This window comes from Candoia aspera, chromosome 1 (assembly GCF_035149785.1).
Source record: "Candoia aspera isolate rCanAsp1 chromosome 1, rCanAsp1.hap2, whole genome shotgun sequence".
Taxonomy (NCBI): Eukaryota; Metazoa; Chordata; class Lepidosauria; order Squamata; family Boidae; genus Candoia; species Candoia aspera.
The window spans coordinates 229785064-229810636 of NC_086153.1; the positions used below are offsets into that span (position 1 = coordinate 229785064).

At 43.1% G+C, this 25573-nt stretch overlaps 1 protein-coding gene across 5 annotated transcripts; it reads right to left on the minus strand.

Annotated features, from left to right (window-relative positions):
* Window positions 1-25573, minus strand: SSH3 (slingshot protein phosphatase 3). 5 transcript variants are annotated; one of them, XM_063289038.1, is made up of 14 exons: window positions 25138-25573; window positions 21501-21538; window positions 19274-19463; window positions 16272-16390; window positions 14269-14340; window positions 9628-9693; window positions 8988-9182; window positions 8445-8538; window positions 8066-8194; window positions 5732-5778; window positions 5270-5416; window positions 4373-4573; window positions 3456-3888; window positions 1-2044 (listed from the first exon to the last, which is right to left on the minus strand). In XM_063289038.1, exons 1-14 carry the CDS (start codon window positions 25201-25203, stop codon window positions 1589-1591), a joined length of 2253 nt encoding a protein of 750 aa, XP_063145108.1. In that variant the 5' UTR covers window positions 25204-25573; the 3' UTR covers window positions 1-1588. The 5 variants fall into 5 exon arrangements, with proteins under 5 accessions (XP_063145108.1, XP_063145106.1, XP_063145107.1 ...); XM_063289036.1 differs by having other exon boundaries at window positions 1-2047; window positions 25138-25569; XM_063289037.1 differs by lacking the exon at window positions 25138-25573 and having other exon boundaries at window positions 21501-21763.

The following is a 25573-nucleotide window of genomic DNA, read 5'->3' on the forward strand; positions in this document are numbered from 1 at the left end:
TGCCTGTAGTTTATTTTTTTTCCTCTACAGATGTTTTATTTCATTTTCATTCATTATAGCTACAATGAAACCGGTTCTTCCTTCGACTCCTCACTACTGATAATGGGTGAGATACGTGTAATAACAGGCCCAGTTACTGTAAACTTTGATCACATAGTGCAGGGGTCCCCAACCCCTGGACCGCAGACCGGTACCAGTCTGTGGCCTGTTAGGAAGCGGGTGGCACAGCAGGAGGTGAGTGGTGGGCCAGAGAGTGAATTTACAGCCTGAGTGTTTACAGACACTCCCTATAGCTCGCATTACCGCCTGAGTTCCGCCTCCTGTCAGAGAAAGCAAGCCCATTGGCTGCTATCTCCAAACGGCGCGAAGAAAAAATAATAAAAAGGTCAGGAAAAAGAGGAAGCACTTGAATCATCCCGAAACCATCCTCCCCCCCCCCCCCCGGTCCATGGAAAAATTGTCTTCCACGAAACCGGTCCCTGGTACCAAAAAGGTTGAGAACTGCTGACATAGTGAGCCAGGCCTGAGCAGCTTTGCTGTGCTAATAAGCATGGGCAAGATTCACCTCATTAACTGCTGTGAAGAACCCAGGTAATTGCTTCACAGCCTGTTAGTTGTTGGATGCTTTTGTTGCTGTTAGTCTCATGGGTTGTGCTTTCACTCCCAGACTGAATTCATGCAACATGCCCGCCCATGGTTTATTTTCACCATGGTTCTTGAACAAACCACAATTGCCTAGGTTGCACAACACGCCAAACCATATATTATGATTTACAAACTACAGTGGTGGGGGTGGGGGTCACACATCAGGTGAAGCCTAACTAGACAAAGCATGGCTTAGCATGCGGTATAAACCCAGTCCCAGTATAAAAACCAAGAGCTGCCCCTTTCCCTGTTATTTTGGTTAGGGTTTGGTTAGGGTTAGGAATGGAGATATGCTTCAAAAGAAGACATACAACCTGAGTTTACCAAGTGGAAAATGAATTAACTTTATTTTCAGGCTGTGTTAAGCTGGCAATGGCACAGTGACTGTAAGTACACAAAAATAAAGAGAAAGCAGTTCATTCCCCACTTGGATCACAGTGAGAGGTTACAGTCTTAAACCTTCTCTGTAAAGCAACCTTTGGCCCATCTGGAGGCCTCAGGTATGCTTGACTACAACTTCCACCATTGTGCTAGGTGGGGATGACCATAATTCCAGTCCAAAACATCTGGAAAATATCGGATTGGGGAAGAAAAGAATATGAAGGCATTCAAAGTGAATTAAAGGAACAGACAGCCCTGCCATATGGAACTTAAACCATGAAGTCTGTAGGGCCCTTAGCAGGTCTGTACAAATAAATGGAGTAAAGCCAGTAAGAACACTGGTCCTGCTGCCACTTCCCATAGAAAGAACAGATGCACTTGAAAAGCAGCTGTGGTCTCTTGAACAGCAGAACAGTTCTCTCCTCCTCGCTCTTCCTCCTAGGCAGTGTACAGAAGATACATCTCCCCCAGCTCAATATCACTAACGTGTGTTCAGCCTTGGGACCCCATGAAATCCTTTGCTTACTGACAGAAGAAAGGGGGAAAGGCAGGGAAAAGGTCTTCAGACCAAACTGGGGTCCATGTCAACACTGGCCTGGCGCACAACTCGTCGAGACCTGGAGCATGGCAAGGAAGATGGCGATTGGAGCTTCTTGGAAATTTCAGGATCCATCTGTCCCTCAAACTCCTTGGTCCGACTCACCACCAGGGCAGCATCAGCCAGATGAGCCACCGAGAGGCGGTGCTGCAAGGGGGGCCTGCGCCCACGCGAGACAGAACCCTCCATGTGCCGAACAGCTTTATACACTTTGCCTGGTGCTGGGTGGTATGAGAGCTGCTTGCAAGGCTGAGCATGGCCTCTGGAAGCCCTGCTACGTCCCCGTCGCCCTGGCCTCCGTCCATGTGCCCACTGATCCCCTGGCAGGGATGACTTTGCTGTAGAGTCTGTCACTGGCCTTTCATTTTCCTCACTTTGGGATGATGGTTCACAGGTCTTCCTTTCGGCATGAAGAAATACCTGCTGGGAGAGGAAGAGTTCATTGATTTGCACATCACCAACTATACTGGATTCTCTTTTATTTACCTTGGCTTTCCTCTGTCACTTCAGCTTCCACATTCTATTGTTCTTGGTTAACATTTCCGTGTAAATGGTTTGGAACAATTTCATTTTAAGAACAAAACATTGGGCAACAATGCTAAAGCGTGTATGGTTGTGTGCTGCTGCTAAGGCTTACATGTGTTATTCTGTCTTAGAAGCATCTAGTTGAATAATTTTATACTCAGCATTTTTAGGTTTGGCTGTCCCCTCTTCATTCTTTTGGCTCTAATCCTTTCTGACATGCCTTATTAGACTGAATGCAACTCTCTGCCCCTGAAATGTCACCTACCCTGATTTATGCTGTGATTTGGGGCCTCTGGGAATCTGGCACAGCAAATCATCATATACAACCCTTGGTAGGAGAGGGCCTTAGACCCTTCTAGAGTACAATCAATCAGATTCATTACTAAGATTCTAGTTTTGACAATCCAATTGGTAGAAGAACCCAGGCCCTGTCTTTCAGATTTGGAGATGAATTTAATTTTAATTTCAGATATGGGAATGAATTTAATTTTAACTCCTGACAAGGTGTTGCTCAAGTGAGGCCAAGCTCATGTCTGCTTAAATTGTCTCTCACGTCTTATTAGTTTTAATATGAAGGGGTGTTCAGCTGAGTCTGGGAGATTACACATTCTTCTTTTAGGAGGAGTCTATAGGGATACCACTCCTGAAAAAAAAATCAGACCCAGAAGATCTATATACCAACATCAGTGAGTGGTATACATAGGTAGTCTTCAGTTAATGATGGTAATTAGGACTGCAAACTCTGTTGCTATGCAACGTGGTCATAAAGTGCAATGTTATGACTTACGTTGAGAGTTCTGGCAGTTCCAGTTGCTGTCATTAGACAAATCCTGCACAGTCGGTAGACACATCACGTGATCACCATTTGTGACTCTTGCCAGCTTCCCCATTGAATTTTGCTTGTTGGAAGCCAGTGAAGGTCGCAAATGGTGATCACAGGACCTCAGGGATGCTATGATGGCCACAACTTCGAGGACTAGCCGTAAGTCTCCTCGTTCAGCATTGTAACTTTGAATGGTTGCTGAATGAATGGTCATCAACCGAGGACCACCTGTAGTGGTCAACACCATCTTCTTGGACAGGGCTCTCAAGTATGCTTTTATTCATTGTTTTATCCTATTTTTTCAGTGTAATTGTATTTCTAATTGGAAAGCATTTCAAGATTTCTTTTAATGGGAAGCATTGTTTTAAATAAATAAATATGCATTGGCATTTTTTACTCCCTTATTACATTCTAGGTTGTAAACAGCCTCTCTCTTCTGCTTCCCATTCACTCCTCCTCAGATACCTTTGCACGATCCCATACCTCTTCCTCAGGTGTGCCCTCCGTCACAGAGGTGTGTTCTGGGCTATCCATCTCACTGATGCTGCGCATAATTGCATAAAGGTTAATGCGTTCCCGTCGGAGTATGGCTGGCTTCTCAGGCACTGTCATGGTAGCTAGGTGTCTCCGCACCTCCTCAGCTCCTGAATCATCTGATGCCCCAGCGTCTTCCACTGCCTGAGGACTGAGCTGGGGGCTGCCAGTGGGGGGCAGAGGATGACTGGGATTCTCGGAAGGCTCATGCAGAGGACGAAAGCAATACTGGGGAGTTGTTACTGGCACCTCTGGTTCTTCATCTGAGCTCAGAGTCTCATATTCCAGGCTTCCAGAATGACCACTGCTGGCATCACTTATATCGGAAGAGCCTCCTGATGGGGCATCTCCCACCTTTTGTTCCCACAGGCTGCTGTGACGGCTGCACAGAGACATGAGAGGAGCATGAAATTCTGGGATGTTAAAAGTAACAGGTTTTCTTTCTCTGTGTAGCAGAATGGCAATGACAGGTGAGTAAGGAATCACTTACTATCTTTCAAAAAGAGCTAAGAAAGATATGGACTTACAATGAAGTCACAGGGATAACTGTAAAATAAATCTGCCACTACTTGATTGCTCATTCCAAAAGTACCCCCTTTAGCTGCTCCCCACTGAAATTTCCACAAAATCCACACAAATGGTAGGGAACAGAAGAATTAGCATCCCACTCGTATAGCCCTATTCAGGCAAATTTTCCATTCCAAAAGGCTATCAAGCTACCATTGTACAGATTTGCCTGTAACGGGGGCTAGGACAGGAGAACTGAATTTAATAGAAAGACTGGGTCAGGCAACTGGTTATCTTTCCACATCCTTTGTCCTCTTACATATATACTGGCCCAGTATGTCCTTCTCCCTTCCAATTACCTGGCATCCAGAATGCCCTGGTAAAGTTCCAGCTGTCTCATGAAGCCTGGATTGGGGTGGACAATTGGTCGCCGTTCTCGCACGTGACCAAGGGCCCGTTCCAGTGACCAACCATACTCCTTCATGGCATAGGCAATCACCGTGGAGCCAGAACGGCTCACTCCCATTTTGCAGTGCACCAATACCCGAGAGCCTTGGATCCTGTGAGGGAGAATCATGGCCATGAGCAGGGATACCACCACACCCAGAACAGAAAGAACTTCAGCTTCTTGGTTGAATTCCATAGACACAGTTAATTATATTATGCTATGATAATGACCTGGGGAGTGAGGAATGCTCAGTGCTGCTTTGGAAAGGATTCTGGTTATTTCAGAGATTGTTCCCACCAAGGATGGTACTCCTGAGCCAAGAATCCTTCAATAGTTTCTTGCTCTTCTAAACAAGTGGCTCTGATAAATTTGACAAGGATTATCTATCTCCCATTCCCATACATAATTCCTTGGGTTTTGTGTCAGAAATTGTTTCTGCAAAATTGGACTCACAGGTCCACAACTAGATCTTTTCCCACATCAGTTCTGAATAAAGCATGGAGATGTGCTGAATGGTTGCTCAGAAAAGAAGGGTGAAAGAAGAGGCAAAAGGAGGAATTCTTCCCAGTTTTGCAGGTTCTCTTAAACAGCTGCTGAAATGTGGTATGTGCACACGTAGCATTTCACAGGAGATGATGTGTCTTATGAAACTCTTTTAACTGAATCATAGCATCTACACACAGAAGCCTGCTTCTGTGCCAGGAGTGCTATTAACTGGATTAGGGCAAAATTAAATTAAAACTCTTTACAATGCATGCTAGTTCAGCCACGTTCATGTATGACATTCATCTTGATGCCCAGTTCTCACCGAGCAGCTGAAATGAAGCTGTAGGTCTCCTTCCAGTATGGCAATAGTTGTGAGGCCTCTTCATCATAGATACGCACGTTCATGTAAGTGAAATGCTCTGGGAAGAAGTTGTCAATCTCACGAGTCACATTGAGGATATGGCTGACTCTAAAGACAGGCAAGAAATCAAGTGAGCTTTCCCAATCCGCCCTCACATGGAGACTGTTAACCACTGCTATCTATCTAATTTTAGCACAGTTTCTTCCACCTCAATTTACCCAGCCCTATCCTGTTTCCTAAATGTCCCTCCTACAATTGCTTGGTATCCCAGGATGGAATTTAAACCAAAAGCTGAAAGTACTTCCAACTGGAAAACAAGTCTGAACTGAGACATGTGGTAAACAGCTATCTCAAAGTCCAAGGATGAACTTCCTGGAGTTGCTAGCATTGTTCTCTGAGCAACAGCTCGAAAAGATTACATACCTGTTCTTTTGGAGCTCCTCAAGGTTGGCGGCATTCCATTCAGAGCCCTGGAGTGGAAAGGAACAATCCCAGGCACACAGCTCACTCTCATGTTGTGTAAACATTAACAAATTTATGTGCATTCTGGTCTTGCTACAGCAGACCACTCAGAACTATACATTAAGCAAAGTCAGTGGAATAAGCCCTCCTGCTCTGTACCATTTCAGGATAGAAGAAACATTTTTTTCATGCTATTCCATGTGAGAAACTATAGGTAGAAAAATGTCACAAAGCCCCCTTAAGTCCTATTTAAAGAAAATGTGCAGGGAATCATTTGCTAAACTCTGCATTTTGGAGATCATTTATTCACTGGTAATCCACCTAAAATTTATTAATGTCATCTACAATTGCCATTTTGTTGAGGTGGGTATGTGCATGCATGCTTGGAAAATGATTCAGAAAGCACCTCTTTAAAGCAGAGAGATCTTTTTTCAGATTCCATGCAAGCCTGAAAACACATGCTACTGCTTTAAAAAACCACACTAAAGGTGCAGTTGTCTTAATACATCAATTTTTATATCTATTTTGAATTTTTTAAGGTTAATATAGAAATCTGAAAGACACAGCTGCTTCAGAAAGATTCTGTACTCCAGTCCCACATGTTCCAAAGCATCTCTTCTGAGTCATTTTTGAAGCATGCACAGCCCTTGTCCATATGTTATGTGTCTTCATGACATAATTATAGCATCTACCAATACAATCCTAAGTACATATTCTCAGACGTGAGTTCCCATTGAGTTCAAAGGGGTGTACACCCAGGGTGTACAGAGTAAGATGATCACACCAAGCTTTTTCCTAGATGAAGCAGTTTCCAATTTCCCCAGAGGCAGCTCCATCACAGATCAAACAGATCCCAACTTTTCCCTTTCACTGTCAAGCTTTCAGCAGCCCACTTCATCAAAAAACAGTATTATTTCTGCGTTTTTTTGTAATGAGATTTATCAAAGAGAACAGGACAAAGTTACAGAAGTCTCAGAAACTGGATGGCTTGCACTTTTAGAACCCAGTTGATCCGTCAGTTAATTAAAGTAAAGGCCTTTTCAGACTTTTGCTAAGGGTCTCTGTGTGAATAGTTGAGGAGGCTATTCAGAGGGCTAGGATCTGAATCTCTTTCAGGACCTGAACATACCACAGCATTCATATTATTATAATCCAACTGTCTTCTCCTGTTTCCCAGCCTATTACAGTCTTCAGCTTTGCTACAGAAAGTAGCAGAAAACACGGAGAGATCAGCTGCACCATGGTAGTGGGAAGGGGGCAGAGGGAAGCTTATTACTTCAAAGCAGAGGACAGGCATAAGACTTACCTTAATTTCAGCCCAAGGGGGCAGTAATCTTCAGGAGGGAGAAACTGTGCTACTTATAAGTAACACAAATTTCTACATAGCCACTGGGCTAAATGTTAGTACTAGTGAGTGCAATAGCAAGTTAGAGCCATCTGCAGGCAGTAAAGAAAGGAAGCTATAAGCCAAAAACGACTAGCACAGAATATGGTGTGAGGCATTCTTTGGCAGGTTAGTAACTCTCATGGGCTTTATTCTAGACTGTTGAATTAACCTAACCAGATCACAGGCAGTCTATTTAGTACTCTGCTACTTAAGAAACCACATTCCCTACAGCAATGTTGATAGCAAGGAGGATGCTATTGCTTCCTTGGGGAAATATCTGAATTTCCCTGTGGAAATCTCACTACACAATCAGAATTTTCCAGGAAAAAAATTCAACTGTATGTGACAAAGTCCCATGTGGCCAATTCCAAAATAATTAGATTTCCACTTTCAGAATTCCAAATCAAGCATTAGCCATGTTAACTTAGAATTCTGGGAGCTGAAGTTCAGTTGGGAAGGCTGATCTCTATGATATTACTTCTAACTGAGGCCTGTGGGATAGAAGATACTACCACCTGGGGGAGTAAGACTACCAGGTGGCAGCAAGATACCTGTCAGCCCTATAAGGTAGACCAGACTAAGAAACCAATGCCATATAGAACTAAAACTACTTTTATTGGAACAGCTACAGTGACAGAATCTTGCAAGTCTGAACGTGCTCCTGTCCTCCCTCATTTTATCTTCAAGTGAATTAGGGAGGGGGCTGAGACATTTACTTAGATTAGTTTCTTGGAATGGGCTTATGCTGTGCTTGTCTGATCATTGCCTTGGTAGCGGCTTTTCCTCTTGTCCTTCAAGGCTGTTCCCTATTCCCTCTATATCACCAACCAAGCAGCACTGATTGTAATCTTTGGGACCTTTGACCACTAGAAGGCTGGCATCAGGGTTCCCCTCTTGTATTTTCTTACCAAGTAGAGGTAGTCAAAGATCTTAGAAGGCCGATCCATCTGTGCCATGATAAGCAACACTTCGTTGTCAATAAACTCCTTGTAGTCTTTCAGGCTGCAGCCAACTCGCTGCTCCAGTTCTGTACGGATCTGTGGAAGATGACGACTGATGTTATCCTCTACTTGGGCTTCTTTCTAATCACACCCTCCCCACCCAATATCCTGTCATATAGATCCCAGCTTTCCAGATCCCTCCCAATTCTTTTCCTTCCTTGTTTCTATTAAGTGCTTTCATGTTTCTTGTTCCCATAGTCCCGTCTCTTCACACACTTTGCCATTCCTGTTTTCCCCCACACCCCCATCACTCCTATTTCAATGCCCTCTTGTCCCAACATCCCACCTCCTTGGAGGTGATGCTCTCCAGGTCAGTGGTGCCCATCACCTCACGCAGCTTGGCCCGGATCATCCGCTCTGTCATCTCCTGTGCTGTCGGCCTGAGGCACAGAGATGGAGGGTCGGCAAAGCTCTCGGCCCACCAGACTCTGTCCCCAACACCATCACTTCAGGTTTCCCACACAGAGACCCCAGTCCCACCACTATACACCCCTCAGCTGCAGGGGTATAAATCTAATACTATCCTGAGCCTTAGCATTTCCTTACAGAAATTTATTCCTTTAGGCCTAAAAAAATGCCACGAGGCTAATAATGGGATTTGATCAGCATCCCCCACCCCCATCACAATCTTCCAGTCCAGGTTACTGGGCTGGACTGCAGAGGCAGGACTCAAGAATGGGGCACGGTTGGCACTAGACTGACTAGCAAGGTTCTCCAAAAATTGCCTGGGTTTGGGATTAGCACATTGTGTAGAGCTCCTTCTAGGAACCCTCACAGGTCCACTGACAGCCTACAACCAGCCCCAGGGGGGAAAAGGGGCATCACTGACTGGTCAGAGAAGATGGAAGGAGAAGTGGGCCGCACAGATTCCAGGTCAGACATGGCTAGCCACTCATTAATGCAGCTCTGGTCAGAATTCACAGCCTTCTGATACCACTCGGTCCAGCTCAATGCACCCCCTCCAGGAAAATAGTTGTTGCAGACCGCTTCGCTGCATGCTTTGTGCAGTACTTGCAGTGCTGACCTGAGAGCAGAGAGAGCAATTAGACCCTGGGAATATTAAGTAGTACCTCAAGCATTCAGAGCAGAAGAGGTCGTGTCCAAGAGTTAAACTGAGAGCTACCATAACCTGTAGCAGTTAGCCCCATGCTTTCATTTTTCAGATACAATTATTGACCTCAGGACAGCTGAATATATTTGCAATGCTTTATAAGCACCATAAAATAACATATATTTAAAATTTTTAAAAATAAACAAGATTTACAGCTAATAAAAGAACTCCAAAGCTTCCTTTTACATTTTAAACCCCTTGGAAGCTACTGGCACCATTGGAAAAATGCAATAGATCTTTTTTTCTTCTTCACAGCATGAGGGGCAGCAGTAATAGTTTCAGTATCTTTCCTGATATTCATTTATCATCTTCTATGGATGTCTTTAACATGGTTCATCCAGTCAACAGCCTTGCTCACCACATGGTCTGGACAGAGATGGGCTTAAAGATCCGTGTTTGTCCCCCAGATGTCACACTGAAGCCCCTAAAGAAAGGAGAGTCAACTCATAAGTAACTTTGTACTCCAGCAAGAATGCAGATATCTGGAATGTTGTAAAGAAGAATGCAAGAGTTTGGACAGTTGTGCAACTGGCTTGAAATATTCCAGAACGCCAGATCCCATTGTCATCTGAAAAAAATGGACTTCCCCCCCCCCATGGAATCTGAAAATTAAACCAGTTTGTGTCTGCCTTTTGGAACGGCAACAGAATTAATCCATGAGTCCTAAAAATGGATTCTACCAGCTAAATTTAGTATGTCAAGCTGTACATCCCCCACTCTCTAAATTGTGTAGTTGTTCTATAAGCCACTCTTGTAAAACCTGGTTTTGAAGAGTGGCACATGAATGCGAAGGATAAATAAATAAATCCTAGAGAATCTTGGTTTTTACATATAAAACCATTTTTAACCATAAAGGGTTTTATAGGGGCAAGCAACCAAGATTAAATTAATGAAATTATACTGGGATGTGGCAAGAAAGGGCAAAATACACAACTTTGCCTTGGGGCAAAAAGGGAGAGGGCTCATTCACACAGCAATGCCAATGAGGGGAGGAAAACAGGTCAGTATCGAAAGAACCGCTTCCACAAGCTACCTTTACTGAGGCTGATCAGTACTGCTGCCTGGACACAGCTGAATGTGGGGAAGTTTTGGGGTAGCAATTGATGGGTTCCCTGCTGTTCTGTTCCCCTCCCTCTTTGCATCACCACCAAACATTTCTCTGAATGTGAGAGAGGGATGGCTTTCTAAAAAGTTCTGGACAGGTCAGTATTTCTGTACCTAGAACTCTGAAAAAACATTCTGTGATTTCAAGCTCTCCTACTACTCCATGACTCCACCAGAAGGCTAATATCTTGGTATTTTTTGCTCAATCGGGGTGTGGGGGGCTGTCTGCCATGCATGGATTTGATGTTTCTCTTCTGCATCCTTCTTCCTTCCTGCTCTTCTTGGAAAATTGGAAATTAGAAATGAAGATAGAGAATGATCCCCCTAAACTGCTCATGCAAATCAGTAACATCACCTTAAGGACATGAGTAGCAATATTCCAATGTTCAAATGCAGATCTATTATACAGAACTTCCCCAGCCTCTCTTTTTCTTTCTCCCCATGCCCCACCAGTCTTTCTTTCCTTGGTTTTCACCACCCAAATGAAAGCCACAAACTGAAGAAAAAGTCCATTTATTGCTGCCAGACAAATATTTCACCTTAGCCAACATTTTTCACCAACCAACATTTTTCTGCTACAACTGTATAGGTTAAATAAGAATTGCTGGGCATAGTTCTGTTTTCTGCTTACCAGTGGGAATATTGACCTCATGGAATTCAGACTTCCAGTAGGTCAATATTCCTTTGATCAAACTACACAAAAAAGAAAGAAAATATCTGTACAAAGGAAGTATCCAGTCTCTCTGGTAACCAAACCACAGTGGCCACTGAAGCGCAAAACTCAACAGCCTGATGGGCAGTTCTGTAGCAGGCCAATTGGAGGCCAGCAGATTGCCAGCTTCTGAAAATGACTTCATGAACTGTCAGTTGTCTGGATGGGAAGTCTGGTGCTGGTGTGAGAGGAAAAACACTCCTTTCATGCCAGAAGACCTAAAGCCAGCTTTAGGTTGGTGATGAGATGAGGACTGCATCATGAGGACAGGTCTTCAGCAAATGGTAAATTGGGTGTCTTCCTCCATGGCAAGGAGACTGACAGGCTAAGCTAGAGGGTACATTGTAAAGCAATAAGACTTATCCATGTCATTTCAGAAGTACACCTTTTTCTTTCACTGCTTAGTGTACATGTAATAGAAGGAGTTTCAGGGTGGCCACCTGTTTGGAATGTTGCTCAAAACCTTCTAATAGATGTTTGTCTACATACTTTACCACTAAAAGTCAGGGAGTGATTGCCAAAGTAGACCAGAAGCCTGAAAGTCTGATGTTTTTTGCTTCCTAGGAAATGTTACTACACTATCAGGCTTTTAGCTGAGTGCTCATGGGTGGCATTTTGTGGCCCCCAATCCCTCTTTGTATTCTGGCCCCTGGGACCTCCTCCAAATGTTTCATGAAATTTCAGTGGCATAATTGCTGAAAATTGGCAGTAAGATTTTCTACCATTTTACATTAGGACATAGGAAAACTAGTGTTTAGGAGTTAAAACAAGCTTCAGGTTAGGCAATCACAATGCCCTTTTCATGGAGCAGCCTTTGACGTTGTCTGGAAATTGCAGCTGGTTGAGAAAGTGGCAGCACAGATTGTGAGTAGCAGCTCTTGGGCAGACCACATCTCCACTTGTTGAAACCATTATACTGAATTTTTACCACAGTTCAGTGTGTTCATTTTGTTCTATATGGCCTTAAATAGCTTAGGCCCAAGTTATCTTCAGGACTGGCCACTCTCTTACAGTCCACTCCACACCCAGTTTTCAACTGAGCATCTTTTGCAGGTCTTGCTCAGATAGATGTGATAATTTTGATTTTTCTGTAATGGGGCCTTTACTATGGGACAACTGACATTGGAAATAAGGCAGGACCTCACCTTATCACAGTTAATAGAGGGCTAAAAGCCTCTCTCTCTGCTTCATGCTGTTATTTGTATTATTTTTCATCTGTGCATTAAATGAAGATGGTACAAGGAGTAGGATTCAGACATGGAGAGTCTACGGAACAATTTGTGAGCTACGGCATGAAGCTCACGCATGACAGGTTTGAATCCTACAACCATTGACTCAGATGACTCAAATAGGTCAAATAATGAAGATGTAGCCCATGGAAACCTAAGTTGGGGAACCCGTGTCCTCCAAATACCAGTTGTGTTAGACAAACAGCATTGAAGCTTATTTTGAGTGCCACTGACACATTGAAAGTTGTCATCTATTTGTTGTTATATTGTTCTTGAGAGTGGAAGCTACTGTTTGGATTTTATTTTTTTTTTGCCTGAGGCTTCAGCTGGTACAAAATGCAACAGTACAAAATGTGACACCTCTGCTCCGCAAGCTGCATTGCCAGTATGTTTCTAAGTTGCTGGTGGTTACCTTTAGGGCCCTTCATGGCTTGGGGCTGGGTTACTCCCAGTTGTATCTACCCATCCCATTAGATCTGGCAAGAGAAGCATGTTCCAGGTCCCATCCATTAGGAAGTGCCATCTGGGAGACCCAGGAAGTGAGGGAATGACCTTGAGAGACAGGAAAAACAGCAACAACTGGACAACCAGTGTGTAAAAGATATCTCAGCCCACAGAAATGGTGCAGGTATGGGAAGTGTTTCAGGAGGGACCCTCCCTAGTTTTCCAGAAAGTAAAAGGAAAGGAGGGGAGAAATACTTTCAGTCTTGCAAGATTCTATTAATGTAACTTTACAATAAAGATAGAGCTAGTATTCCTGGTTGTACTTCTTGTCTGGACTACCTCACAGGGCTAACAGGAAGAGAGCCTTTTCTGTTGTGGGGCCCCACTGGTGGAACATCATTCCTCTGAGTTCAGACTTGCCCTGACCCTGCTAGCCTTTTGCAAGGCCTGATTCTGTCATTGAGCGTGGAGCCATAATGGTGTGGGTGAGCCTGTTTCTTGGTTGTGTTAACTGTTAGGATTATTAGTGTTGGTGTGGGTTGTTTTTCTTGGTTGCTATTTATGTTATTTATGTTATTATTTTATTATATTGTTATTATTGTTTTTAAATATTGTTAGCCTCCCAGAGTCATGTACTTGAGATGGGTGGCCATATAAAATAAATAAATAAATCTGCTGCTTTTAATCCTGCCATAGCAACACATGTTCTTCCTCCATTTATGTTTGTCTTCTTTATCTACTCCCACTGTTACTACTGTATTAAATTTTAAACTGTAAGTCCTCTGGGCAGGGACTTGTTTATTTTAAATTTGAAACAGCTATGCAAACTGATTGTGATATAAATGCTTCTTTGATAATAGCAACAAATATAATAAAATGCAGATATAGCAGGAAGTAACTTGTGGAAAGTCACCGATGTCAGGGGGCAGAGAAAATGAGAAAACTTGCATTGTCGTATCAAAAGGCAAGCTACATGACTTACATACTTGCTTCCAATCTCATGATGCAAGAACAAAAGGCCAGGGTTTGCATTATAACATCACAACACACATTTCATCACTTTTCTTTTGGAAGAGGGGGGCTGTCATTGTGATTTGCAGCAGAAGGGAAGGATCTTGAAAAAAGGAACATGTGGAAGAGAATAGAAAAATGGTCAGTTCCGTAAGACCGAAGGGGAGGGATCTCATCCAGAAACAAATGAAATCTTCTGGGGGGAGATGGGTGGTGGCAAAATTTGAAAAATAAAGAAATAAAAAAATAAAATCTTAGTGGTTCAGGCTAAACTTTATGCCACTTCTATTTGTGAAAGTAGAAAAGACATCTCCTTTTATTCCATATGAGCACAACTTGTGAAGTAAAAAGAAACAGACACATTGAGTATGACCTTTCATTATCCCAGTCTGTTTGTGTATGCCAATCTATTTGCAAAGCAAGCTCCTGATAGAAGCTTAAAAGTAACCCAATAATTGCAATTATATGGAATAATATAAAGGAGTAGGAGCTATCTTACCCATCGCCATCAAGGAAAACCTGGGTGTCACTCCAAAGTGGAAGCACCATACCCAGGGTGCAGGTAGCCAAGCTGATTGTGAAAGAGAGAGAGAAAGAAGGAATTAAGAGAGTATCTAAAACAAGCATTATAACACTAGTTTGCTTTGGAAACTAGTTTCTTTGGTCCTTATCTGTGCTCTCTTCTAAACCTGCTTTTGCAATTGTTTGATAAATATTGTAAAAACAAATGTATTATCAGCAGGTTTTCAGTCAAATAGATGCTCCACAGCAGAGAGACTGTACTATATTATGCAGATAGGGAATCTTTGTGGTGGCTAAGGAGAAAACACAGAACACTTCTATTCTGCTTCTTGATTTGGAATTCTGCTGTAGCAAACTTTACTTGCTTCCAGCTGAACACATAAACAAAAGTTCTGGGAGAACTCACTTTGGAAAAATAGGAGAGAGAGGAAAAAAAGCCCTCTGTGAACTGCCAAACTGGTTTGACCAGGGAATAAAATATATAAAACAGGTTAGATATGCATGAGGTAAGGAACAACTGCAAAGCTAAGATGGTTCGGATGAAGGTTTTACGTGTAACTTATTTTATGAAGAGAGAAAAGGGATTGTGAACTGGAGCACAGAAGCATTTGCTTATTTCTAATAATAGCACTGAATTCCAAGTATGACTCCTGGCTGTTTACACAAAACAGTAAAACACAGGATCAATAAAAGAATTAAATTACATTACAATAAATTAAATAATTATTCCCTGGCACCTCTTTACAATGGTGATAATTACAACTACCTATTGAAGTCTCTGTGGAATGGTACTGTTCCTAAATTGCATCAGGTGGCTGCCAACTGAACCCCTGGGGGGAGGCTACTCCAGAGGGAAGGGACTGCAACAAAGAAGCTTTGCCTCTGGGCTTCCACTCAACAGCCTCATGGACAGAGAGGGCCTTGAGCATCTGTCCTTGAGATGAGCAGTCAGGCCAGGTCAGTTGTACACTGAAGCCTTGATTCTAGAAATATCTAGGAGTCAAGCCATGTAGGCCTTTATAAGAGAAAAGTACCCCACTGTCCTAGGGCCACAATGGCTTTCACTTCCTAGCATACAGGCCACTGCATTTCGTACCAACTGTAGTTTCTGTGCAGTTTTCAGAGGCAGCCCCAAGTAAAACACATCGCAGCCATTTAGTTTATGTTCTGTTTTTATTTATTTATTTAATTTATATGGCCACCCAACTCACTCACAATGACTCCGGGTAGCTTACAGAAATAAAACCCCAAATACAAAACCCACATTTATCAATCCATGTTGTTAAATTTGGCTTTTGAATAGGCTTTAAAGCAAACACTAAAGAACCAAATGCTCTCTCTTTCATTTTTTCCACAAGTCACCATTTAGAAAGTGGAATGATGTGGCATGATAGGGTAAGAGGCTAAATTGGAATCAGTGGGTTGATTTGCAGTAGACTGGCAAGGACATCTGACTCCCTGTTCATTCTAACAAATCAAAAAGTTAACTTCCAGACTAAATTATACTGTTAAATTCTCTGTTCAGCAATGAACTCATATTTACACATGCAGGTAATTTAGATGTGCAGGTATGATTAATAGGGTCAAATAGATTTTGCCCTCAGGACCATTTTCTGTCTGGATCCATAATTACCAGCCGTTTTGTTTTGTTTTTGTCTCTCATTCCAGCTGATAAAACAACATCAAATTAGCAAGAGATCAACCAATGGATCCCCAGGGCAGACAGAACTGCAGCCTCAGTTGTATATAGGACTAGATTAACCCACTGCATTAGCCAGAGTTTACTGACAGAACCAGAATGGTTGAACTCACAGAATATAAAAGTTTATAAGCCAAAGTGACTAGGTTCAGCCAGCATGCTGAGACAAAACTAAGGTACAGTGCGACATGTTATTGTGACATGTGAACCCAGCTATTCTCTCTATTCTTCAGTACAATCCCTCCCGTTCTCCTGCCATCACCACTCCCTTGTCTCCTCACCTTTCGTCAGGGAAGTCCACCCCCAAAAGCACCATCTCGCTCTTGCCCTCCATCTCCGCTGCTGAGACCACCAACAGGTATCGGATTCTATGGGCTCGCGCTGACTCCAGTCTCACAGCCTGCATGGAGGAAAACGTACCAGTCTTGCAACTTTGCCCTCCAGTATCACTGACATATACACATCAGTGCAATCTCCACCATGAAAACGTGTGGTGCTGCCCACAGATCCAAGGGAAGGATTTCGTTCACCAGCCATTGGAAGTTTTCTATGAGCCTTGGGCCTTGGCTACACTTCATGTTTATACTTACATTAAAATGTCATATTGAGTAACGCAAATGTACAGATTCTAGCCAGTCCTAAAAGAGATGATAAACCTCATTCCTTCTTGGTGGCTGTTGGCTCAATTTCCAGTCAGAAAAGAAGCAATGGTTTTGAGGAGAATTTTTTTGCATAATTATCCAGAAAAAGAAACATGTTTGCAAGTAAGCTGAATTGTACTTCGTATTGCATTTGGTGCTAAGAAACTAGTTTTCAAAAATTATAAAACTTATCTGTAAAATCATATTATATCAAGCTTTAAAACAAAAGAAGGCAGATTGCAGTATAGAACTAAACTCTGTAATTCACCTTTTTTTTCATCCTTGAGAACATACCTTTGTTTCTTCTCTAAGTTAAGAGGCCTGGAAATTTAAAGTATATTCACACAACACACTATGCTGATTAATGTGAGTGAACAAACTACCAATTTATCCCCATTTTGAATGGTTCCTTAACAACCTTTTGTGGCTAAGCAGCTTGCCTGAACACCAAGATGCTGCCATTTCTGATCACGAAAATCAACAAACCAACAATGCAGTCCTTGGGAATGGCAGTCATTTCAGGTTCATAGTTAACCAAAGGAAAGCTATGGAAAAAGAGCTTCATGGGGTGGGAGGCATTTTTGTAAATATTGATAATTTTGTAAATATTGATAAGTAAGTGAGAAAAACTATGCAGTATTCGCATATTATGCTAAGCCATGATTTATTGAATAAGCAACAATTGTTGAGCTTACAGAACTAAACCAAATCCCATAATGGCTTGTAATGGAGAATGCAAACTCCATCACTCTTGAGGACCACCCCTGGCTTTGGCAGCATATTACTGGCCGCACTCAGGGGTATCTGCAGATCAAAGCACCACCTGTTTTTTTATGGCATTGCACTATATATGACTGCCATCTTGACTTTTTTGACCACACCCTTCAGACACTCCTGGCCACACTTGAAAGATGGATAGGGCCAAGGTCACAAGTCCTTGGGGGTAAAATGGGCCCCTTAAGTATCTGTACCTGCCAAAAACAAATACAAAAAGGGCCTTTTTAGATCAACCCCATTTGGGGAATCACTACCAGCCTAGTATTTTACAAACCCTTTGGCGATGGGTTCCACACTAACATGGAAAAACAGCAGCTTTGCAAAGATTCTGAAGCTAGATGTGGAAGCTCTGAACAAAAATCTTGGGGCTCCTGAACTGATAGGACCCCCAACAGATGTACATTTATTTATTAACTCGTTTTCCACATGGCAAGAGGAAGATCTACACTGGAGGACAAACTGACTTTCAGAGTAACGTGTCCACTGTAACTTCTTATTATATTTATTTATTATAATATTTATTATTATAAAGAGAGTCAGGGTCTACTAGAACACAGCTTGAAAGCCACTGCCTGAAAGAAATTGTCCCAGGTGCTTGGAGGCTGCTGTGACTCACTTTCTAGGAAGAAGGGGGAAAAAAAGAAAGAAAAATAAAAGTTATTTAAGCCATCTTGGAAATCGCCCAGCAGAGGCCCCAGAGACAAAGCTGGGATCAGGCTCAGCAGAGACGCCAGCTCTGGCTGCCTGCCCAAGAGATGAAGAGCCCCACAGGCCATAAATGGGGAAGTGGCTGAGCTCCTGGCCAAATGTCTGAAAGCCACATTCCCAAAGGGGAGGAATTCTTCCCCACCCACCACCCACCCCACAAGAAGAACAACGAGGGCCCAGAGAGAGAGTCCCGGAAGGTGGACAGGGCTGAGTCCATTTCTCACAAGACTGCCAAGTAGCATTGGTTCTAGCCTCGCATCACAACAGGAGATAGGAAAAAAAGGCTACATCAGGTCATAAACAAGGAATAATATGAAGAAGGAAGCAACTTGGAAAGTCTGAATCAGCCTGGGAAGCAATCTGGGTTCTCCAGAATTTCTCTTGAGGCAATAAACTTGTGTCTCCTGCAGTCTGCAGGGGGCAACTCGCATGATGGAATGTGAGGGGAAAAAGCACAACATTTCCACATATAGAAAGAACATGAGAATATAACAGAGAACACGAGGACAAAACTCTTCTGAATTTTCTAATTGCAGCTAATTCCAGCCACCCTGGAGGTGCATTTAGCTACAGTATATGAAGCCTCACCTACAATCTGAGTGATATTGTCCAGACATAGATTTTATTGCATTACTGAAAAGTAGGCCAGTCATGAACCATTAGTCTCTTATAAAAAAATTGCTTCAGCAGAACAAACCAACTCCTTTCACCACCAATTATTGCTTAATTGCTATAAGCCAACATGTTACTGATCAGAGAAATGCTCCTTTCTATGTCACAGTCAGACAACAGCAGAGCATCCTGGGTACCGAAGGGGGCTCAGCAGGATAGGAACCTGTTTATTCCTTGAACCAGATATGTCAGGGAAGATCCCACTGGCCTCCTAGGGTGCAGAGCAGGACAATTCCTCCAGATCAGTTTGATTAGCAAAGTGATCTGGTCTGACAGGAATGCTGGATTTTTACTAATCAGACAGCAAAATGCAGAACTGGAGTAATAAACGTCACAGGAGTATGAGGTCTGTGGGTCATGGAAAGAAATGTGGGGAGACATCACTGCCCTAGACTTCTGGCTTCTTGAGGCTCAATGCCTTTCCTGTTCCTACTTTTTCTCTGCTGTTTGTGCCCCACTCCCTGCCCCGCCATTAGCAGTCTCACCAGCTGGATGGTGTCTTCTGGCCGCAGCAGCCCCACCATTTGCTTCAGGTGCAGTTCTTGCTGCCCAGCTACAGCATCCTCACTTTTAGGTGTCTGGTCTAGGGGGGTTGCCGGACCCTCCTGGACTGGTTCCAACTTGTCTTCTTCTGGCAGGAGTAGAGCAGCTCCTTTGACCATGACAAAGCTGTGGCTGAAGAAGAGGAGGGAAAAAAGAGACTAAAGCTGAAAGGAAAAAAAAGCCCTGCTTATTTATTTGCAAAAGAAGTCAGTCTTGATCCCTCTGAAAGGGCAGCAGGACGTTTGCACCAGGAAGAAGACGAGCTTACACCCATTATCTTATACCCTAGCCCCAAAGAGAAGACTTTTTTTCTACAATTAGAAGGTAATCACAGAATTTGAACTAGTCAGTCAGCTCTTGTGTTCAGAGGAAAATGAGTAAGAACTCTGCTGGCTTGAAGCATTAAAACTCCATGGCAGAGAATTTAAAATAACAGTTGTTTTTGAAATTTAAAAGAAAAAAAGTTTTACCTCTAAGGAATATATGAAAAAGTCCAAAGAAAACTGATAATGAAGAAAGGAGAAGCTGCAATAAACACCAATGTATTGTTTGGTTTTAGATTTTATTGTTTGACTTTAAAAAAAAATCCAAGGGGCTATGCTACACACCGCCCTCACTTTTTGGACACTGATATTTCTATAAAAGTGTGTGAGGAAAGACAAATAAGGGAAAAGGACTAAAGGGCTTCCTATAGTGACACACAGGAATGTGGGCAATCGTGTCTTGACATCTTTTTTAAAGCACAGCTGTTTGGAAACCAGCATTTAGAACAAAGAAGCAGCATTAGTCTAAACTGTTTAATTTTTCCACTGATCGACTCCTACAGGAAAAGAAGTCTGCTTGAAAAATAGTAAATATTGCTCTAGAGGGGGAGGCAATGGCAGTCTATCTTGATTAGAGACTTTTCTCTGATACTGTTAGGAATTGAATATAAATAGATTTTCATATACATAAAATGTTCTTTGGAGGATATTTTTTCCTATTTTCTATACTTGTGACTAAGAGCTTTCTTTCATAGTTAATGTTTCAGTAATCAATATGCAATTATCACACTTCTGCAGTGCACACTTCTGCAGTGCAAACTGCAGAATTTTCCCTAAGAGAGAGATCCTCAGCACGGACCCTACAGGAATCAACCTTCCCACAAAACCCTTTCTTGGCTCCACCTTGAATACGTTCTTTTAAAGATTATTATTATTATAAAGAAGAAAGGTGAGGGAGCAGGCATACTGCACAGCAAGACATTAACCTCCAGCGTTATCTTTATTTCCAAAAATGCCTCTGGTCTCCATAAATAATTTAGAAAAAAAATGTGGGTGAGTGATGCCCAGTCTCTTCTTGGAAGTGTATCATCTACCCTGAAAAAAAAGAGGCAGGTCAGCTGGGGTAGAAAGGAGTAGGAACCAAGGAGGTGGCAGATAGCATTCTGAGTGCTTTGTACATTTAACCAACCAACCAATCAACCAATAAATATCTGGTTATGTACTCCATGGCAACCATTTTATGAATGGGCAAGCATGTTCCTACCAGCCATTCTGCCTCAGGGTCCATTATTTGCTCTCAAATTTTCAAATGGTCATCAGTGCAAAAAAGGATGGGGAGACCTGCCCAAATATTGCATTCCTGGTTGGAAAAATATGATTCTGGCTCCAATATGCTTATGATCAGAATTTCGACTTTTAACTCCATGAATGTTATTTTTCTTTAGCAAACTGGATATACCCTCTCCACAGCTAAATATCTATATTCTGAAACAATCTGTTCTACTTAAAAAAAAAATCTCAGATGGTTGCAGGTTCTTCCAATCTTTCTTTTTTTGGTGCTGGTATATTCCTGATGAAGAATAGCAAAATTACTCAGCTCCTAAACTAGCATTTCAGGAATATTCATACAGTATTTCTCCAATTCTTCACTGTGCAGATCAAGAACTGAAACCATTTCTTTAAAGGTTCAAAGAGTGTTTGTCTGCCTCCATCCTTTGTGGGGGGATGTTTTGTTTTGATAGTATGTTCAATTGCTGCTCAAGGAGGCATCAGACTTAAATCTTCGTGATTAAAAAAAAAAAGTGAAAACTTTCAGGGCAGGACCTGGACAGCCTGCAGTTTGATGGTAGTCTCTTTAAAAACTGGTTATATAAAGAATATATAGGAAGGAAGGGTGACTCCTTACCGTCGCTGCAACTGTCTCTTTCTGGGAACATCTTCATCCTGCAATGGATTTCCATGTTGATTAGCACTTCTCTCCAGATTACAGAAAAAGAAGTTGCTGCTTGCCATTAAAAGAAGTGCTGGCTTTTCACATCTAACATCACTTGGTTCCTTCTCCCAAGACCTCCAGAGGGTATGGCAGATCCTCCCAATTAAACAGAAGCTCTGAATTCTAATTCTACCACCATGGGAACCACAAGAGGTTGCCTTTCACCTAAGACATTAGTAAATGTTCTTAGTTCTAGATCAAAGTTACTTGATCTAGAATGCAGGACATGACATAAACCATCACATAAAGTAACACACAAGATATAAACATGGCTCATTAAACTATTATCTGTGCAATTGCATAACTTAAACAAACCATTCCTTGTACATAATTGGAATGGTAAGCTCATACTTGCCACCACCAAAGGATATTCAGCACTGTTGCTGAGTGTTTAAATCAAGGGTCTTAAGTCAATACTAAATATCACATGGCTGGCAGGACCCATCCCTAGTAGTGGTCCGAGAGTGAGTCCTTTGTATCAAGAGAACGATGTCCAATCCAGACATGTGGAGTCATCGAGTAACTATTTCTGCTATTGGCCTTGGCATGGGAAAACTCAGCATGACATAATGTTCCTATTCCTAACACCTCTGTGGCAGAAGCAGATCCTTTTGGGGATTGCTTTGTCCAGCTAGAGTCCTGGACATTCACAGGACTTCCATCACAGAACTCTGGGCCCCCAAACTATAGCCTATTTTGGATCATTTGCTCTGCTTGTTCAGCTGGGCATGGGGGAGGGAGCAAGACACGCTGGTCATGGCAGCAACAAATGCCACCCCCTGGGAAATCTTGCTAAGTTCCTCTCTCTGCTATTTCACAGGCAACACTAGTATGTTCCCAATTTATGGCGATGCTAAAAGATCTTGAAATTTACTTTACAAAACCCCCCCCAAATGTCCCACTTCGCAATCAGTTCTATGTTTCCATGGTACAGGTACAGATGCATGGAATACGGACAGGCTTCCTTAATTAAAGAAGTATGGAGCATTTGAAGTAGCTAGTTGTATATGAGGTGCTTCAAAACCAGGCTCATTTTATGGTAAATCAATATGGAAAAAATATTATGCATTGGAAGCCACCCTAAGAAAGCATTTCTTTGAAGGGCAGTGCACACATTTAAAAAAATAAATATAATAAGACATTTCAAAGAAAGGTTTTCCTACCTTGAAACTCTGTCTCCATGACAAAAAGGAAGGAAGAAGGATGGTTAAATTTCAGTTCAGAGCACAAAATTGCTGTATTAATTTTTGCTTTGGTCCAAACAAGGGCTCATTTTACAGTGGAAAAGATACTAACTTATAATTGTGGCTTTCATAGGTTTGCTAATTCTTGACCTGTATCAATGGTTGGAACACATGCTCTTTCAAGAAGTTGCAGGCCAAGATGCCCCCATTACAGTAATGAGACCTAGTTGTTAAGTTGCATGATATAACATGGCAAAGGTTACTCCTTCGAATTCCAGTAATACTTTCTGCAAATTGAAAGCATTGCACATATATTATTGTCGCAACACCCTGTATCTGTCTATTGCAGGTGGTGGGGCTGAGGCTGAGTGGCTTGCCCAAGGCTAGGCAATAAGATTCCAGCTATGACATTACTGATACAAATAACTTTTTGGCTCATGCTCCTAGATGTTATTCTAGTTCTCATTATTCTGTACCAGCCAAAGATGTTGTTGCTACTGTGAAGTCAAATGCTTCACAGTATTCAGACAGTATCAGACAATACGTAGTACTAGACTAGCATTTAACAACCTTCCTGGTTTTGTAAGTAGCAAAAGCAAATCAAGCACCAGGTATGCCCCAATATCTGGCTGATGGTCTATAACTGTCCTGGCAGGCCTCTCCTTCTTTCTGTGCCTTAGCTTCACAGTAACAAGGATTCCTCCAAAGGTTTGGAAACACTTATTCAGAGGCCAGCAGGGCACTGTTCCTTTGCTTGTCTCCCATCTCCTTTTCAGGATTTCTAGATTGGCCTTGAATTCCAGCTCTTGCATAATTTTATCTATGTGCTTCCCATTTTGTTGGCAATTTCCTGTGACATTTCTGAGCACAGGAGAAAAAAACAAACAGCGTTTGTGCCACTTCCTAATTGCCAGTTCTTTGCACAATGTCTAATTACACTTGAAACTCCAGATCGTCCCACGGACTGTCAAGCCTGGGACTGAGCTCAGGCACAGGTGCCCTGGTGCAAGAGGCCCAGGCCTCTATCCCAGCACTGGTGTCAAGGACTGGAAAGTCTTCCTCTTCTAAAGCCATTGTGCAAGGGACATTTCTGCAGTACTTCTTGGTCTCTGACGTTGCAATCTGCAAGGAGCTGGCAGGAAGTAGCAGGTTGTGAAACTTACTGACAAGCAACTCTTAGAGGCTATTCCTCCCCACAGGAACTTGGGCTGTTGAAAACTGATTAGAGAAAATAGTATTTTAATGGGAATACAAAGAAAGAATGGCCATATTTTGACAGGTTTCCTAAACTGCTTCCATACAAGGAGAGGATAGAAATGGAGCAGTCCAGGAAAAGAAGGGGAGAACCTTTCCACAAACCACTATAATCTGTTGGAAAAGAGATCCATGGACAAGTTCTGAATGGTATTTTTTCAACTAAATGATTTCCTTGATTTTGTTGTGTCCCTTGCAGTCAAGAGGACTGTAACTCAAACCAACCAGCTTCCAGCAGCTGGACTGCTTCACCTCTCACCTTCTGAGCCCCCAGCGCAAGGCAGGGGCAAGGCAATTCCTCCAGCACATGTCCAGACCGTACCCCCGTACAGCTGATCACCCAGAATAACTTTCAGCCCCCTATTCTGTATTTCATATTATTATCACAGATGGCACAGATACCCTTTCTAATGTTATTTTTAACATTTTAAGACTTCATTTTAATTTTTTTAAAAATGGAAACTAGCCATTTTTTTTAAAAAAAATCACCCTTTTGCCATTCTTTGGCTATTCTAAAGCAAAATGGATGCTTGAAGGGCAATGCTGTTAAGGGGATGATTGCATTTATCTTCCACACTCTAATTTGGAAAGTGGTGACCCACCGGCAGCTTGGAGGAAAGACTGCCTGGAGTGTGACAAAGCTCTCCGTCTCCTCAGATCGCCAGCACGGCTGCTTCTCTCCATGCACAGTATGGGGGGAAAAAAGAGAGGCCTGCATAAATTGGATAATCTCTCGCCTGACTCTTCCCCTTCGGGTTTTTTTTTTACCCTGCCCTTCTTCGGAAAGCTGCCCCTAAGGGAACTGCGAGGATCCTTTTTTTCATGAACAAGATGGTGAACTCTGAGGCCACTCTCTGCATAACCCTGCTCACAGTATGCAGTGACCGATAAGACAGACGGAAGGCAAATACATTCGGGGTAGGGGCTCAGGAAGAACAGGCGCCAAAGCATCCTCGGTCGCTGACCCCAGAAAGGAGGGACGGAGGCAGGACAGTGAACGGCCCCAGAGGAAAGCGCGCTGAAAGCAGGGGCGGCCGCGGGGGCAGAGCGGGATACTATCCTCAAGTGTCCTGTCCAGAGTAAAAGGGAACGGGGCGTTTGGGGGGGCTCACCTTGCAGCCGGTGGGAGTCGAGTGGCCACTCCCCGATGGGGAACGACAGACGGTAACCAGCGCCATGCGCGGACGAACCCCTGCGCCTTTCCTCCGCTCCGGGGGAGACTGAGACGGTGCCACTTGGAGCCAGCGCAACGCCGCCGCAAGCCGTCTGCAGGGGGCGGGAGCAGCGGGCCACTCATTCACTCATCCCGGGGTGGGAGCCTGCCAGCCGTAAACTTTCCGCTCTTTCATCCAGCCACCCCGACGAACGAGCGCACGGATACTGTCTGCAAAGCAATACCGAGTGCGTCTTTCGGCAGTGGCTCTTAAAGGAACAGGCCCGAGACGCGAGAGACCAGCGGCGGGGGAGGAGGAGGTGCCAATCTGCGGCAACTACGGGAGCTCACTTCCCAAGGCAATCGTCTCTCGGCCATCTCGTTCTGCTTCTTCT

Bases quoted from the DNA above. Each gene is read 5' to 3' on its own strand.
- SSH3 (XM_063289035.1), bottom strand. From the start codon at position 21,607: ATGGCAAGCAGCAACTTCTTTTTCTGTAATCTGGAGAGAAGTGCTAAT. The intron at 16,391-19,273 runs GTGAGACTGCTA...TCCTCCATGCAG, and splicing joins CAGAAGACACCATCCAGCTG to GCTGTGAGACTGGAGTCAGC. The intron at 2,048-3,455 runs GTATGGGATCGT...TTCCTCTCCCAG, and splicing joins AGGGCACACCTGAGGAAGAG to CAGGTATTTCTTCATGCCGA.